General features: G+C 35.4%; 1 protein-coding gene across 1 annotated transcript; it reads left to right on the forward strand.

The window, feature by feature from the left end:
• The first annotated feature begins 6,290 nt into the window (after window positions 1–6,290).
• LOC129260071 (ras-related protein Rab-20-like) lies at window positions 6,291–18,035 on the forward strand. The gene is made up of 5 exons (XM_054898147.2): window positions 6,291–6,483; window positions 9,401–9,494; window positions 9,934–9,993; window positions 12,964–13,169; window positions 13,719–18,035. The coding sequence occupies exons 1-5, from the start codon at window positions 6,455–6,457 to the stop codon at window positions 13,996–13,998; spliced, it is 669 nt and encodes a 222-aa protein (XP_054754122.1). The 5' UTR covers window positions 6,291–6,454; the 3' UTR covers window positions 13,999–18,035.
• Window positions 18,036–18,874: the final 839 nt, after the last annotated feature.

Raw genomic sequence — 18,874 nt, forward strand, 5'->3', positions numbered from 1 at the left:
CAACGTGTTCTTCATCTTCATGATTAAGGTCTACTTTTATTCGCATATTAACTATTTCAAAGTTCTGCGCAAATCATTTTTCACTAACTTTTCAAAAGTAAGTGGTGCTCACTCAAGCGGAAATATTTTTCGACAGTTACATCGTCATTTGCTTAAATGGATCTGTACCAATCTTAAAATGTGGAAAAATCTTCAGGATATTACTAATGAATAATTTTACAGGATTTTTTCTAAGTGTAAACATTTTTTGATACGCACTGTATAAGGCCTAAATGATTCGGCAAATCAACGAGATAAATTTTTATTGTATATTGATGTAATAATTATTCTCAATGGACGCTCCTTGCTGCCAAAATGTTAATACACTTTAAAAACACTGTTTGATTTTTTAAGCACGTTGTTTAAGCCCGGCACTCTAACAACTATTGTTTAAAAATTTTAAACAACTGTTTAAACTTTTAAAACAAGTTGTTTGAAAAGTTTAAACAATTACAAACAAAATAGCCGACATCTATTTGCTAGAATAAGGTCTATCGTTGCCTTAAACCATCCTAGTTTAAGATTTTACGAGCGAGGATAGTGAGCGAGAAAATTTATTTTTAAACATACGATAACAATCAAGCAAGCTGTTTATGATTTGCATTCCGATATCATGATTTTTAATTCCTAAAATATAATCACATTTACAAAAAAAAATGTAAGCATTGGATGAATTCTTAAGCAATGTTTACATTTTTTACGTCTGAAATTTTGCGGTGGGGACAAAGTAAAAACTTCAAGTTGGTCCCAAAACACATTATTGGTGGTTTTACTTCATGAAACAACCATAATTGTTTGCCAGATTTTTTCTTGAGAATATAGATATTGGCTTTTGAGTGACATTACTTTCCGAAGCTCTGCTTTTTCGGAGGTATTCCGTCTTTCTTGTTCACTCACATAATTTACCACATGCATTACATTTCCCATGTTATTTTGTATGACGTGTCCTATATTATTTTACCAATATTAAAGCAACTTCTGTTCATACATGTGGCCTCATACTTGCATGTGCCATATATATGCCACAAAGCAATATGTTCAGTATATACTGCACGCACGTATCCATGTTAAGTCAAACAAAAAAGTTGAAATTTAACACGAACTTGTTGAAGAGATGAAAGCACTATATAGCGTACCGGGGGGGGGGGGGGCAGAGTGCCCCTGACACTGAGAATTGCGGTGTTTTTTTTTTCAGTGCTCGTTTAAATGATAAACAGGGGACCTATCCCTGTTTAGCCGGCCATCGTGGATGTTGAATCGTGTGCTTTATAAAGTATTCAATTATTATAATGATCGTTTTTAATGACGAATTTACTCACCTCGCGAATGGAAGTCATCATGTTTTCCTCATTTATTGTTAAATCTTTTCCTTTTGATCCTCACATGCACGGATGTAAAGTTTAGTATCCGCATTCACACGATTCGATAAAAGTAGGCCTATATACTAAGCGATATCATTAAGCGTTATTTTGCTCACAAAGTTATACTTTTTACGACAGATTTCACATTTCCAATGGAAAATGTTAATCGAAGTGAATTACAGATACAAATAAATTGATCATGAACTCGTAGACTTAGAGCATATTAGATGTCGCGAGGGAACTATTAGCTCGACTTTATTTAAGCACAGAAACCAAAATTGAAACGCGAAACGTTAGCACAATCAAACTTAAATAGTCATCATCATGCAGAATGACTGTTTCAAAAACGATCATGACGATAGAAGCAGAGAAATGAAATACAGGTATGAAGCGATAACGACTCTCTCAGAACAAAATAATGTCAGGTAGAACCTTCCGAGGATGAATCGTATACCAGAAGATATAACCGGTCCAAAGAGTCAAGCTATCATAATAATACCTGAGTCATAATACAACAACAATATTTTACAATAACGTGCTCCGTGTTCATACAAAGAACTCTAAATTTGGGCACAGACTTAAGCAAACACACCTCTTTTGACACTCCCATACATGTTAGAATAGGTATATACAAAAGGCTGAGAGTCCTGTTGGCGCTTGGTTTGCTCAGAGCCAGACTTTTCTATTGTCATGAACTTGCCCTCGAATAATTAATTCTTCGTCGTTTTCATAATTTGTCATGATTCAAAACATTACTCACTCAGCTATTTGGCCATGAATTTTGAATATAACATTAGTTTCACAATTATATATATATTTCATGCAAGGTCTCCTTTAAAAATATTGATTTCTAAAATATCACAAATTATTATTGGTCCACCTGCGTGTTGTAACCTTGTCCGTTTCTTCATATGCCAATTAAATTAATGGAAGCAGGAACGGATACAGGGCAAAAGGGAAGTCTCTCCCCTCCTTCGCCACACTGAGTTGTACGTGATTGGTAAATGAAGGTTAGTGCCTCTTCTCGTACACACGTTTGGAAGTCAATCAAGGTGGTCCCTTTTGCAGTGTAGATTTGAAGAAGAAAAAATAGTTGTCAAATTATTTTGATATACGTGTATCTCACAAATGATTTTTACATTGGCCGAGGCGTACTGATTGAAAAAAAAAATCATTTTCAGCCAAAGGACTATTCTCACACATATACTGCTACAATGCGAGTGCGAAGCACTAGCTGCATAACTGAACTGAAAAGTTAACATTTTGAGAGTTGTTCTCACCGAAAATACTTGTTCGAGCTGAAATTTAGGCCTATACAAAGGGCGGATCCAGCTTCCGCCAATGGGGGGGGGGGGGGGGGGGGGGGCGGTCACCAATATTTTCCCTATCGACCACTCAAATCTGAAAACTGGATATTTTAAGCATTTTTGTATATATGAATAGGATGTATGGGTTAATATATTTTTAACAATTAATGTGAGCGCAAATCTCGAACCGACATTTTTTTTTATAAACTGTCATGAAAAGGGAGATTTTAAATAGTTTGTTATAGAATTAATATAAGGATATAAACAACTCACCAATCAAAATGCGAGCGCTCAGCGCTAGCTGATAGGTTTTGACAGTCAGACCTAAAAAGAGATATGTTGAGAATTTATGAAATACACGACGACTAGAGAAGAGGTACTTGACAAATATAGCGAGCGCGCAGCGCGAACTGATAATGTTGATATTTAGACCATAAAACGGACATTTTAGCTGCACTTAAAAAAAATAATAAATTTTTTAAACAAACAAAATAATGAAATCTTGATGTCCGAGGTGAAATATGTTTTGTATGTTGATTTCAAAACTTGATTTTTAAAGCTCCATATCAGCCTATTGAGCAAGATATGTATCTCAGACATCGAACATGCAATGCAAGCGCGAGCGAAAATTTTATATAGTGATATGAAAGATTCTTTTTTGTGTTAGTATTTTCCAAGTCTTCCCCTTACCTTATTTCATTCACTCTTCTTCATCCTCTATTTTCCTCTTCTTTTTTATCTTCTATTTTCCCTTTTTTCTTTTGTTTGCTCCGCAATAAGGGGGGGGGGGGCGGGCCCCTCACCCCCTGGATCCGCCTATGCATATAGGAAATTATAACATGCGCGATTCCATACGTTTTGTAAGGGACATTTCGACAACAGTTTCTACCCTGTAAGCTGAATGCTTGAGCAATACAATTGTCTTTTTGTTCATGATAAAGATATACTGTATATCTAGTTGGAAGTTATATGAAAAACTGATAACCAACGAAAAATGTTTGGTAATGGGTCAATTAAAGGTGAAACTTTACAGTTGTATGTCGCCCCGGTGTGTCGTAGGGGACTCGGAAATGTCCCGTACGACACGCGACATTTTCTCCTCTATCTAATTTACCCATGAACAGCATATTTTTGTCGGTTGCCTTTTTTTTACATGACTATACCCAGTAGTTCTTTATTATTACCACAAAACAAAGTCCCTTGTCTGTTTGAACAGAAGGTTGAAAAATGTTGTGAAAATTGCTCATTTTTCTAGCATTGTATGTGCGGTACGGGGGCGGATCATTCCAGCTTTCGCCAATATCGGGGGGGGGGGGCGAAAAAATATATAACTTAATCATTACTGCGGATCGCGAAGCGCGAGCATAATTTTGTTTTAATATACGTTGTGGCCTGATAGAGGAGGGACCTGGTTGCAGTTAGATATTCATATTTTAACAATCAAATAATGCGAGCCCGAAGCACGAGCTGAAAATTGTTGACATTCCGACCTAATAAATGGACATTCTAAGCACTTTTTGTAATCATTTTGATTAACAAGATAGGTATATTACTGAATTTCTCATTCCTTCTCATTCTCCACCTCATCCTCCTTCTTCTGCAACTGGCGTAAATCTGGTCCGAGCAGTGGGGGGAATGACAGCAATATATTGACCTGATCATTTTTGGGACACACCAAGGGCTATTATGTGACCGTGTATATAACTTTTTTTTTTGTCGATGGCTATATTGTAATGAGTTTGTTGTGAGACAAAATGGTGTCCAAAGGCCAGCCCCCTTTCAAGTGGTGTGTAATTATCACATCCGTCTATACTTCAAACGTGTATACAATATACTGCATCTTTCAGTGAAAGGTTTACTAGTATCACGATTTTACTGTCAGCCCATTAAAGGACAAGTCCACCCCAACAAAAAGTTGATTTGAAAAAAAGGAGAAAAATCCAAGAAGCAAAATGCTGAAAATTTTATCAAAATCGGGTGTAAAATAAGAAAGTTATGACATTTTAAAGTTTCGCTTAATTTCACAAAACAGTTATATGCACATCATGGTCGGTGTGCAAATTGGCAGACTGATGACGTCACCCACTCACTATTTCTTTTGTATTTTATTATATGAAATATGAAATATTCTATTTTTCTCCTCCTTGTCAAGTGAAACAAAGTTTATTTTCTCCATGAACATGTGCAATTACCATTATTTTAGCAGTTTATGGTTAAGTTAAGTTGGTCCTTATTGTCAAATCTGTAAAATTTGAGATATTGTATTATTCAAACAATAAAAAACAAAAGAAATAGTGAGTGATGGACATCATCGACTCTCTCATTTGCATATCGCTGAGTTGCGCATTAAACTGTTTTGTGAAAAATAAGCAAAACTTAAAAATGTCATAACTTTCTTATTTTACATCCGATTTCGATGAAATTTGCAGCGTTATGTTTGTTTGATTTTTCTTTATCGATTCGAATCAAAAATTTTCTGGGGTGGACTTGACCTTTAAAGGTCTATCACGATTTTTGTTTTGATGGCTATATTGTAATATCCTGTTGGGATATAAAATAATGAATTACAGTAAATATCGATGAGCGAGCAAACCTTTAATAGTTGAAAGACAGAATGAAGACCAAATCGTATTTCAGGGATGTGTAATTATTGGAGAAATGGCAAGTGAGCGTAGTGAGCGAGCCATGAAAAAGTTGCTTCAGTCATTTAAAATGATACAAAGGATGATAGAGTTCGCAATATATTTATAAGAAAAGGAAACAGAAATATAAAGAGCAAGTAAGGATTAAACAGTCATTATTTTGTTCAATCAAGACTCATTTGCTCACTGGTTAAAGGTGAGATGAAAATGAAAAAAAAAGGATTAAGTGATTATCAGGATTAAGGGCCTTATGAAATGGTTAAAGGCCATCACTGGCCACAATTCAACTTCTAAAAATGTGAAAATAGCACAATGATGCAAATTTGAAGGAAGCCTATCTCAGAAAGGAAAGATTCCAAATAATAATTATTATATTTCTAGGAGATGATGCAACATTGAAAATTTTGAACAAAATTCATGTTTGAAATATTTATTAGATCGTTATGGAATTAATGTGTTTTAAAGTCTCCTATATAAATAAATGAAATTTTGTGTGCGAAATAGGCCTATTGCTATCCTAATGCTGTTTTAAGATAATTCTGACCCCCCCCCCCCCGCCATTCACGCCAGTGTATTCAAAGGATATTTTGATTGGTTCATGATTAAAGTTTAGACCATATTTTTAAAAAGTCATCATCATCATTATATTATCATCTGCTATAATCTTCAAAGGGCTCTGAAGCCTAGCTATCTCGAAGCTAGATGAGTATACAATTCATATGACGTATACATAAACATAAATCCCAATTTAAGCACTATAATAAGCTTTGACTGCATTCAAAGATTAACAGTACACTAACCATTTAATGATTATATAAAAAATATCGTTTCTGACTTTCTGTCTTGAAAAGTTGGGGGATACATCGCCCTTATTGCCCCTTATTGTCTTCCCCTCCCTCTGCATGCGCCGCGCCGCCAAGGGGGACCGCCTAGCGCGCGCTCTAGCCTAATGATCTATATTTAACCACAGACGTCGTCTTTGCTTGCCTGACGAAAGCAAGCTCTTTCACTGTTTTTATGGTATACCTGTTTTTATTTCCATCATCACTTTCAGCAAGATGATTAGAGCTGTTCTTTCTTACCGTTGCTTCATTTTGAACTGATCATGGCTGCAGCAGTAGAAAAGAAAAAAGCGTGAGTTATTCGCAGATTCACAAAAATGATTAGCGTCTGTAATTGTGACACCATCAGTCCCATACACTGGGATTCATGTGTCGCATGGCAGGATATTGAGTCGTGAATCTGTGAGCTGTGTTATTTTTTGAGCAAATAAAATCAATACTAACTTACTAGACAACAAGATCTGATCCTGAAGTCCTGCCCCAAATTGCTCAAAGGGAAACAATGAGTAACTTAGATTTATTGAGTAGACAGGGGTAAAATACTTGTTTTAATTTTGATCATTGAATGAGTGGCTCATGATTGATGTTGATAAAAATTTCAAGAGCCATTTTCTGTTTTCTAGAGCCATTCTTTTTTTTCAGGATTCAGAGCATACATGTAGTTTTGCAATGAAGTTTGTCCTGCTTGTTTACAAATTAATTTCATGTTTAATATTGTTTATTTATTTTTTCTTCATTATTCTTAATCAGATCTAAGTAAATTGGGCCCATTTGATTTATTGTTGATTGTTTCCGGGATTTTTCATGTTTATTTTTTGTAAGTAATAACTTAACCTTAAGTCTAACTTAAAATCGTCCATTGGTATAATTTAACGAAGGATGAGGTTTATCATACTACTCTAGGATTGGAACTTGAACTTTGAAGGAATCTTTTTCATAATTTTCAATTTCTTGATAAACTGCTCACTTGAAAGTTGAAAATAATTTTTTGAATAATTCAATGGATTGCCATCTGATAAATTTAACATGTCAACTTATTTCACATTCTGCGCCAGCACAGTCAATCACTGCAACATAATTTCGCCCTTGAAATTGTATCCGCGCCATATTTCCAAAATATGCAGCGGTTATTTCAGATTTAAGGAGCTAGGTCACAAAAAAATGCGCTGAAAATGAAAAAAATCTGTGGGTTTTTTCAGAGTTTGTGAATTTAGGATGGTATCTTCAAAATGAAAAATCCAAAACACAATACGAAAAACTCAACCACATTGAATTTGCATGGAAAATTTTCTGTACATCAAAGTTACAGCGAGATCTGGTGCCATTGTACCTCAGGCGATGGTTCGTGTAGGCTCCACTACACTTCAACACCTACCCAAACCCTCGGGCAACAAATAATACTCACTCTAAAAAACCAGTGACAAACTGTGTTACTTTTTGGTATTAAAGAAAGGCAACACGTCATGTAAAAAAAAGACATTAAGCATAGGCCTACTCTACAGTGACTAAACCTACTCTCGGACACAGACTTACTCCTTGCCTTTTCTTGTAAATGTCTCCAAATCAGTGATTTGAAGCAGGTTCCCAGTTCCCCACATGTATTAATTCACTGCGGCATCCAAAATGGTGAACGCGAATTGAGCGCGTGTCATGTGTGTTTGATTTTTTTTCTCTTGTTATTCAAATCAACTTTTTGCTGGGTCGGGCGTATCCAATAAAGACAGATCTAACTTCTACCAAAACTATGTTACAAAAGTGCTTGTACCTCTATTTTCTTGGTTGTTCGCAGGACTACGTCTTGACAGTTGAAATCCATCTGTTTGGAGGAGCTTTTAAAACATTTACATGTATATGAATTTTGGGGGGCTTCTCCTACACAGACAGCTAGCCATTTTACAAACAGTGTGATGACACGGACCTATCCCCCTTTGGCTTGAACAATGTATTATTGCCCCAAAATAGGGGTCTATAATTTGTTATGATTGTTACAAATTTAATAATAGATAATAGTAACATTTATATAGCACTTATCACTTTGTGTCTCTAAGTGCTTTACATACATATGATTACCCCGGTCACCAGATCCTGGCACGCCCACACACAATATATGCACTTTCTCCACTCTCCGGGGAGCATTCCAACAAGAGTTATAACACTCAATTGCTAGGCATACCCCATAGGCTTTCGCTCCAGGTACCCATTTAACACTTGGGTGGAGAGTGGCAAAGTGTTGATTAATGCCTTGCCAAAGGACGCTAGGCCATGATGGGATTGAAACACACGACCCTCTGATTTCAAGGTGAGAGTCAGAACCACTACACCATGACGCTTCCACATCAAGATGGTATTTATTACGATATTCTGATTATTTTCAGAACTTTGGTAATCTATAGACTTATACTTAATAGTCTAAGAATAATGTTGTTTTATCGGTAAAAATCAAGATTTAATTTTTGGGCATGCCATAGGTTCCCAGTATAGAAGAATGTAAGAATTACTTCAGTCTATGGAGGAGGTGTAGTGAAGCAAGACATACATGTAGTCCAATGGAATAGTCCGACGAAACAGAGACTGATGATGTTTGAAGGTTTGCCTGGTGGTATGAACAATCGCGGAAGAGGGTTACTGTACACCATGTGTAAAGTCCTGGAAGGACTCAGATAAGAAAAGTGGATAGAATTGGAGGTGAATTGGACAGGCGAGAAAGTGGAGGTTTGAAAGTAGAGTATTCTTTTCAAAATGAGTGTAGTCCTTAAAAGGACTGTAAACCAGAAGGAGTGGAAAGCTGATATATTAGGCAGGCTTGTGTAGAAGGCTTGAGTGTATGAGAGAAGGCTGGCTTGAGTCGGCGATTAGAGTGGTAGCAGGAGCAAAGAGAATAGACTCTATGTTTCGGGCAGGTTGACTGTCCTTCTTCAGGAGACTGAAGCTTTTGGTCTAGCCTCACTACACCTCCTCCAGGATTAAAAAAAAAAACTGTCTAAAAACTCCAAACAGACCGCTTTCAGCTGTCTAAATCTAAAATTAAATCCTATGACGATATAGGTCAAAGGGTTTTGCCAACTAACGTTACCGGTACATCATGGTTCCCAACTTTATCAAAATCATATCTGTATAATGTACAAACTTCAGTGGACTTTTACATTTAAAATTGACCTAACATATGAATTCATTTTCTATTTTAATGTCTTTCCTGTATATCAAACCAGTGATGTGAAGATTGTCATTGTTGGTGATGCCACAGTTGGGAAAACAACTTTTATTCGACGATATATGGATGGAGTTTTCACAGACAATCCTGGTGTAAGTATGCCTGTTTCTAATTAATTGCTACAAATGAACCATCAACATTTAGTTTTTTCTCGAGGTCCACTCTTAAAATCCTTGATTTGATTGAATATATAAAAATCAAACAAACAAGCTTAAACCCTGACCTAAATAAAAGTAATAAAAGTCTAATGTAGAATAAAAAGATGTGGCATTTGATTTTTCACTTAGAATTACAAAACAGTTTGCTTATCCTGGTACTTCATACATGTATATAAAATATGTTTGTGTTTCTTACTAATATTATTGTGTGAAACAGTATTTCATTCCTCCATGAAAATGTGATATTTCCATTGCCATAACCTAGAATGAAAAAAAAATGAGTGATAAAAGATGAATTATAATGCTTAATGCTTACTCATGTTTGAAAACTAAATTCTGTATTTTCTTCCTGCTTCTTGGTTTACCATTACAGCAAACTGTTGGGGCATGTTTCTTTCTGAAACAATGGGGGAACTGCAATATAGCCTTATGGGTAAGTGTACTGTAATAAGTTCAAGTGTCGATAATTCAATGTTGGATTAGAGTTAAAAAAGGTTTGACAGTATCTTGCACACATCTATCATGCAGTTACCTGCAGAAGCGCAAGCAAGTCAGATTTGCACGCAGAAAAGTTTTGGACATGCTCAAAACTCTGTTGCTGGGGAGTTTCAGGCAATCACCCGCAAGGTTTGCATGGAACGATGTGACAGGGCCTTTAGCATTGAACAACAATGTATTGCCATAGTCTAAACAAGAAATAATGTATAAATCTATAACAGATTAAAGGAAAATGAAACCCTTGAAACCAGCTGAATCCATATCAAAGAGAAAAATCAAAGAAACATATTGTTGAAAGTTTGAGGAAGATTGAATGAATAATAAGAAAGTTATGAGCATTTGAATGTCGAGATCACTAATGCCATGTAGATCCTCCCATTGGCGATGCAACCAAGATCTGTGATGTCACACACGTACAACTCCCTCATTACTTTAGTACTTATTTCACTTATATTCTCACTTTTATAGAGTCTATCACAAGGTGAGGTGTTCTCTTTATGAGAGGATAAGTACAGAGGTTTCACAACATTATATCATTGATGAATCGTTTGTCATATGATTAGAATGAGCAAAAAGATATGTTTTGGGGTGTATTTTCAGTGTCCAAAAGGGGAGAGTTGTTCATCTGTGACATCATAGATCTTGGTTGCATTGCCAATGGGAGGATCTCCATAGCATTAGTGATCTCGACATTCAAATGCTCATAACTCTTCTATTGCTAGTCCTATTTTACTCAAACTTTTGTTTATCTTATTTGATTTTTCTGCTTTCACAAAAGCTTACTTGCTCCAAGAGTTTCATTCTCCTTTAAGTTGCTTTTGCGGTCATGGATTTTCTAACGCTATTAATATTACAAATTTGGAAATACAAATTTCTACATGTCAAATTCACATGGAAGCCATTGAGATCTCAGAATCAAATTGAACCCAAGGTCCCGTACGCTGGGCTTTGCATCAATAAGAGAGTTACCACCATACAAAGATCAACACTGAATTTTGGACATTTGATTACGTGACGTAATGATAAAAAACAATTGAAAAACTGTAATTTATTACAAATCATCCAAGATTTCATTTCTGATGTCAACTACTGGTAATGAATCGTACTCATCAAGATCTGTAGAAGGGTGAAGGACTAAATCTGAAGATTATAGAGCGTCCTTGAAGGCATCACGATCGATAGATTTGAGCTTCCAATTCCCTTCGACTTGGAAAAGGTTTGCGAACTTTCAAGAAGCAATGTAGAGCTGCATGGTCACTAAGATATGTGGTAGCATCCACGGACCTGACAATATTATCACCATCCCTAGTAAGCACATAGTCTAACGATGTGTGACCATTTGTGTGAGTAGCATCTTGGACATGCTGGACAAGACCAAATAAGTTATCAAGGGTATCAGCAAATCATTGAGTATCTGTGTTTGTCTTATCATCCCAGTGGTTATTAAAATCCTCCACATTGAGAAGTCTGTTTAGCATATTAGAGAGCAACTCTGCAAAATCCTGGAGAAAACTAGACATTGTAACTCCTGTTCCTTTGACTGTATTGCGGTCGATAAATGACAAGGAGCTTAACTGGGACACAGGAATTACCACTGGGCAGGAAGTCACAACAGAAGTATTCAAAACTGGCATACTTTGACAACTTTGAGGGAAACAGCTAAAAGCGACTCACGATTGAGACTGCCCACTCCATCTCCCTGACGAGTTGGACGTGGGACATGCTTGAATTCGAAACCAGGAAGTGTCAAATCTCCAATCACCTTCTCATGTCTGTTACCAGATGATAGCAAAGTTTCAGTTAAGCAAACGATGACCAAGTCGTGTTCAATGAAATGATCAGTTAGTAGATCGACTCTACTGCAGAGTGACTGGGCATTAATAACTCCCAGCTTACAGTTGTATCTAAGGTCATGTGATGAAAGCCTAATAGTTGTTGGTTCTGACAAACAAGGTACAATTTGATGATTCGGTGAATGGCCGATGTCCAAGTCCCTAGTCCTTTTTTCGGTCCCCTCTGGTTCTTAATTGTAGGATTCCTACATTGAGTCCCAAGGATTGATAGTGGCCCAAATTTTTTTGGTAAGGTGATGTTTGCAGTTATATGTACACACTCTTTAACCAGATCAGCCTTGTAGAACCTGGTCCTGGATTTAATTCAAGTCAATCCAGGGAGATGAATGTTCAGTCCAGCATCACCAGTGATTCGAAGGTGACATTCATAGAGTTCTGGCATATCTGGGAAAAATATTGAGCTTGTTAAATAATTCATCCCAGAGCACATAATACAGGTGACCCCCTGCTCGAAATGTGGCTATTATTGCTTGCCTGCACAACCAATCCATTGTTTTGACCACATACACTTTTCACATGTAAATGAATTAAAAAAAAAAGCAGTAATGCCCTGGAGATATTCTAGTAGAGAACATGAATCTCCATGAAAAACTGCGTAAGGGCCGGGTAGCACCTATGATCCTCCATATATTTAATGTTTGCTCCTGGAGTTTCTCCTGTTCTCCTGCAGGATCCTCATTGCTACCTTGTCTATCCATGTAGACACCATTCTGTTGGTATGCTATCCACATTGATACTTCAAGAAAATTATCAGTGTTGCATCCCAGATCACCAGGGATCCACATCAGGGATTATTCATGTTGCGATCCATGAAAGTGTAAAAGCCCCCTTAGACCCTAGCGTGACATATTACATACAAAACATACAGCAGCTCTATAGATTAAGAGGATGTTGTACATTCAAATTTATTGCTTTTATTAAATAAAATGTAACTGACACTTTTTGTCATTTTGTGATTGGATACTCTGGAAAAGTGATATAATTCTGATCTTTGTTTTTTTCCCTCATCTTTAATGTACATTTACTGAATGTTTTATTTTTGAACCATGTAGGATACAGCTGGGGAGGAACGGTTTTCTGGTCTGAGTTCGTTCTACTGCCGTAATGCATCTGCTGCCATCATAGCCTATGACATCACAAGAAAGAACTCCTTTGAACTGTTACAGGAGCGTTATATTCCACTCCTTGAATCTGCCAAAGAAGACTGCCTTCTCTGCTTGACAGGAATGAAGAATGACCTTGTCACCAGCAATACCAGGTAGGAAGGTCTATCTACCTTCATGCTGTTCTGCAAGCACAGAGTCTGAAGTATGAGACTAGATTGGCTCATATGTTGTAAATGCTGTCGGGTCGGGAGTCCAGTCTCCACCCCAGGCATGATATAATTTGTTGAATTGTCAAATTTGAGTCTGCTTGCAGACTATTCTGATATCAAGTTGGTTTGGATATTATTAAAAGAAAAGTCATACTTGCATTTCTTTAATTTGCAAAATGTCTGCAGCACTGCCTGCCTTAAGAACGGGTGCAGTTTATAGAACTTTCCATTTTCACTGACAGTCAACCAGCAATGCTAGTAAGTTGTGAATTGGTGCAGAGATTTGAGGTTCTAGCTCTGGTCATGTCTTTCTGATGGTGAGGTTAAAGGTCGGTCCCAAACATAAACAATCATATCTCCCTGATTCACGAGTGCAAAAACTCAATCACATGCTTGTTAAGCCTATTTTAATTACAGAATTTGGTAGTCTATAGATTAAACTGATAGTACTGTGAGATTTGATTGTTCTGTTTTTTTTTCATTTTACTACAGACAAGTAGCACATGGTGAAGCCAAGGAGTTTGCTTGTAGACTCAACGCAAGTCGGTTCCAGGAGATCAGAAGAAACAATCCAAATCAGAAAATCCAGGCCCCTTTCTTCGAGACCAGCTCCAAGACCGGTGCAAATGTGGACCAAGTGTTTGAATATATATTCAGCAGTATCTTGCCAAGGACAGGGGGAAATATGGCACAAAAGAAGGACACAGTTGATATGAGCGGTGACTCTGGGAATTCTAAAGAACAGCTCAAAAAGAAAGGGTGCTGCAATTGACACACATCTCGCGTCATGTATTTTTCAGATAGAAATGTTTAATATAAGAAGTTCCAGCACAGCATCCAGACAATGTGGTAAGAAATGCGTGTTTGTCCTGTCCTTGTTCTTGTGTTGTTAATATTATGGTATTTCATGAGAAATTCCTTAATTTTCTATATACACGTAGTATGATATGGCATGCAAAGTATTGATTTTAATGAAAAATGCACTGTTCGTGTGATAACTCAAGAAACCTTTGACGGATGAACTTCATATTTGGATCATGTATGCATAGGGGAATGACAATGATTGATTTGTTTTGGGGCATGGAGGTCAAATGTTGAATGTCACAGAGTTTTAAATACCTTAAATGCCTTGTTCTTGTAATAACTCAAGTACTGTTTGACATATCATCTTCAAACTTTGGTCATGTAAGCATATTGGAGTGATGGTGATCTGTTAAAGGGATACTCCAGGCTGAAAATAATATGATTTGAACAGATTAAGAAAAATCATACAAACAAAACACTGAAAAGTTGATCAAAATTGGACAAGGAATAACAAAGTTATGGCACTTTAAAGCTTTGCATTTTTCCGATGAAACTTTTCTAGGCATGTCTTCATGAATATTCAATGAGCAAACTGATGATGTCATATCCCCACTTGTTCTTTTGTATTTTATTATATGAAATTAGGTTTATTCAAAAAATTTCTACCAAGAACTAGATTAATTGAATTGAATAATAATTAAGTGCAATAATTATTTATTGCTGCAACTTATTTCATCATAATGGAGACACATCATTTACACATTAATTAAAAAATGAATTAATTTTAATATCATGTAATAACATAAGAAAAATGGAAATCTTAAACATTCAATAACTTTGTTATTTGTTATCCGATTTGATGAAATTTTCAGCACTTTGCTCTGTAAATTTTACTCTATTTCCTTAGATACAAATATCTTCAGCCCGGAGCATCCCTTTAAGTTTTGCAGATCACAATGTCAAAGGTTCAAATTCAGAGATCATTATACCTGAAAATGCATGCATTGTACATGTACTTATGATAGCTGATTAACAAATTTGAGGTATCAACTTCAAAAGTTGAAAATGATCTGATTAGTTTTGGGAAGCAGAGATCGAAGGTCACAGAGGTCATACATCTTGAAATACATGTATATAATTTTCATGATAATTCAAGAACTGTTTGATGGACTGACTTCAATCTTCGACCCCATTCTCATCTATGTTGGTAAACTAGTTTAGTGGAACCAGTTTAGTGGGAACTAATTTAATGTGTAATGGAGATGCTTGAAGCAGTCTTGGAAGCGATCTTAAGTGGTCTTCCAAACCAGTTTGGAAAACCACCTTGTGATGTGGCTTTCAAAACTGCTTTGCCTTTTTAAACTGGTTTAAGTGTAGGTGAATTATACACAACTGTTCTTCAGGAAGCTATCTTCGCACAGAAGTATGAGACTGTGCAAACTCAGTATACAATGTGTGTAGAATGTCTACGTTGCGGTTTCAAATTTCACATGAGACAATTGACTCCACTGAGATCGTTCCCCAGAGCAACAAGAGCACTTTACCAATTTATCCTATCAATGCTAATGAAACTTGTTACTCACATTGGTCATGGAGTAAAGAGTGCAAGATACATTATTTAAGTGTGTCAGAAACTGTTTTGCCATAGTAATTATGATGGTGTTGCCATTTCCTCACATAAGACCATGGTGACCGCCAGGCTGGGGTAAAGATCAACTTCAGTTTTATCATGATTTCAAAAGTATTTGATGATCAAAATTTTTAATTAATAGCTATTGTGTTTTAAAAAAACCTTGTATTTGAGGATTATCTAATTGAAAATTTATTTCACCATGATACGTGTACATTTTCTTACATGTAAATTTGTTTTAACTCATAACATATTCACAGTTTTGACAAGCTCAATGTCAAAAAGTCATCACGGCTGCTTTATGGAGTTGCATGTGCAGGCGAGGGTGCCAGGGGCATTCCACCAATATTTAACTTACTACTAACATTATCTGATGTGTTTGTGTTTATATGTTGTTACTCAGTGATTCATTGTTTGCTTATTTTGTTTGATATCAATTAGTTATAATATATAAGAACTGCATTTTTCTCACTTTCAGTAACTTTTTCCTTTGAAAATACTTTTACCTCAACTTTTTAAACATCTTTTTATATCTAATGTTACTTCATATATACTTCACGTAATGAATTAACCATGTGACTTTTTAAAATGACAATTACACCCTCAATGTATGCATCACCCATGCATGACTTGATACTGTATATCAAAATATTTTCCTAAAAAGTTGGTCAGTGGGAGTGACACTCCACTCTTGCCTTATTATTTCGCTAAAGCCTGTTTTGTTTGATAAACAGAGAATATTTTAAAGGGGATGATGTTCTTTTTGCTGGTTTTTATGAAGGATTAAAAATCAATGTGAATCTGATTATTATTATTACTATTGTTAATGTGTACATGTTATTTTACAACCAAGCTACATATATACCCAACACTGGTCTCTAATAATAATGATTAATAGAACATTATAAAAGAAGATAAATACACAATATAATGATTTGAGAAAATTGGTAGTGTACAATAAGACCAGTCATTATAGGTATATACCTGCATAATAGTTATGATAAATTATGAAGTATCATTAAAAATCAGCTTTGATGGAGATATAATGAATTTGTAAAGCTAAGACTGAGAATAATATTGAAATAAAACGAAAACATGGTTTGACTGTGCAGGAAAAATGTTGTTTTAGCTTAGCATGAATTTTACAGTTTGTAAACTACATGTAGGTATACATTCAAAAATGAAATTAGAGATAAATTAAAGATAAATTTAAAGCAGAGAAAATGAATGTAGACATGATTGATAATGTGGGTTAAATATAACTTGACCATTTCATGGTAGAGTAAACAAGCCTTCTAGGCTTATTGTTCATGTCTATAATATAAAAAATACTTTTACTCGTAATCATATCTCTGTGTTTATTACTGATATACTTCCTTTAAATTCACAGAGTGCCAAACAGATTCTAGTTGAACACATGTCTTTCATTAGAACTAACTAAAAAAGGAATATGATGTAATAAGAGTATTTCATAGTTGAAATCAATGTGGCTCTTTTAAGCACTCTGATTTGATATACAAACTGACCTGATTCAGTGATTCTACATCCACTTCCCTACAAGGACCAAAATTGTATTTTTTTGTAAAATTATTACTTAGTTATATATTTCAAGACAATCATGTCCCAATTCATTTATATAAGCAGATATTCATGTATGTTCAAAATCAGTATGATTACCTGTGCCATCAATATTACCTTTCTACAACTGTATTGATTGAAGCTCACCTTGTAACAATTTACTCTATTTTTCACTGGATATTTTTGGGAATAGTTGTTTTTTATTCTAAAAAATGCTGTATGGGTCAAAATCCTGGCCTTCCTTTTAAGTGTATGGACCTCTGATTAGGTACCCATTTCATTACTTACTATTATGGCAAGTATATCATTATGAAAAATACCATAGAGATTTGAGTTTAGTGGCATGCTGCTAAGTCATGTTACCATGGCAATTACAGTATGGTAATGGCAAAGCAACCACAACCATGAGTTCTGTGCGAAATGGGCCCCTCATGAATTCAACAATCATGGAGTCACAAAAAGGGGGCGTTCAAATTGGTGTTCATGTTTTCAAGGGAAGTGCAGTCAAACTCAGTGGTTTTCTCATGGCATTGATCTTGTTAATCCTAGGCTAACTCAAGGTTAACTAAGACTACACTTTTTATAGAATGCCAGCCAGTTCATTTACATACTAGAAGTACAAATTGTCAAATTTTGTAGAGATCCCCCTCCCCTTAGAGAAACAATTATTTAATGAGAAGAAAACTACCATTTGAGTACAATCAAGTTTCAATGAATATTTTGATGCATTACGGTATCCTATTTCATGAATATTGAATGAGAAAGGCAAAATATAGCATTCCATAGAAGTCTTGACTAAAATTCTTATTCAGTTCCACTCGCATCCTTTGGAAAAGTGTTATCTTCTGTATTTGTTAATTATTATTAATATTATTATCATTATCATTGTTATTATTATTATTATTATTATTATTATTATTTTTATTATTATTATTATTATCATTGTTATTGTTCATTATTATGATTATTAATATTATGGTTGTTGTTATCAGCATTGTTGTTAAAAGCACCATTGTTATTATCTTCTTCATTCATCTACACTACAGCACGTTATAGTAGTTAGCTAGTTTTAGTAAATCATCTACAGGGTCCCCCCAAAGCTAGACTGGATCCCATCGAGTATATTCTATTTGTGCATTATTGGGTCATGTGATATGCAGATAATATGCAGTCATGTAATATACATGCTGGATATCTCTGCTCATTTACAGAATGTATTAATGGTAGAAAATGGGGGGGGGGGTATTCTTCTCTAGATTAAAAGTAGTAATGAATCACCCCTATCACTTTGGTAATCAATGCCGAGACTCTAGATTTTACTCTGGGGAAATCTTTGTAATATGGGGGGGGGGTATTTGGGGCTAAGTTAATGACTAATTTATTGTATGTAATCTAATTCTTCCTATCAATGTGAATATATTTTCTTAAGCAAGAAGCAAGAATTATCATGTATGCCATTATCCTTTTGACAAAAATGGACACAATAAATGAAATGAATGATATGAAATTATATGTTCCATCTTCCAGCAAAGACAAGCCTTTTCAAGTCACTCTCATATTATGTTAACAACTTTCTGAAATGATTGCTCATGGTAGTAAAATAAAGGAACAAATGTATTTCAGCAATGTAGATTTT

The sequence above is a fragment of the Lytechinus pictus genome, chromosome 1 (assembly GCF_037042905.1).
Source record: "Lytechinus pictus isolate F3 Inbred chromosome 1, Lp3.0, whole genome shotgun sequence".
Lineage (NCBI taxonomy): Eukaryota > Metazoa > Echinodermata > Echinoidea > Temnopleuroida > Toxopneustidae > Lytechinus > Lytechinus pictus.

Excerpts from the sequence above, each read along its gene's own strand:
- LOC129260071 (XM_054898147.2), top strand. The coding sequence starts at position 6,455 with ATGGCTGCAGCAGTAGAAAAGAAAAAAGC. Across the intron at positions 9,495-9,933 it reads TTTTCACAGACAATCCTGGT|CAAACTGTTGGGGCATGTTT; the intron begins GTAAGTATGCCT and ends TTACCATTACAG. Across the intron at positions 13,170-13,718 it reads CTTGTCACCAGCAATACCAG|ACAAGTAGCACATGGTGAAG; the intron begins GTAGGAAGGTCT and ends ATTTTACTACAG.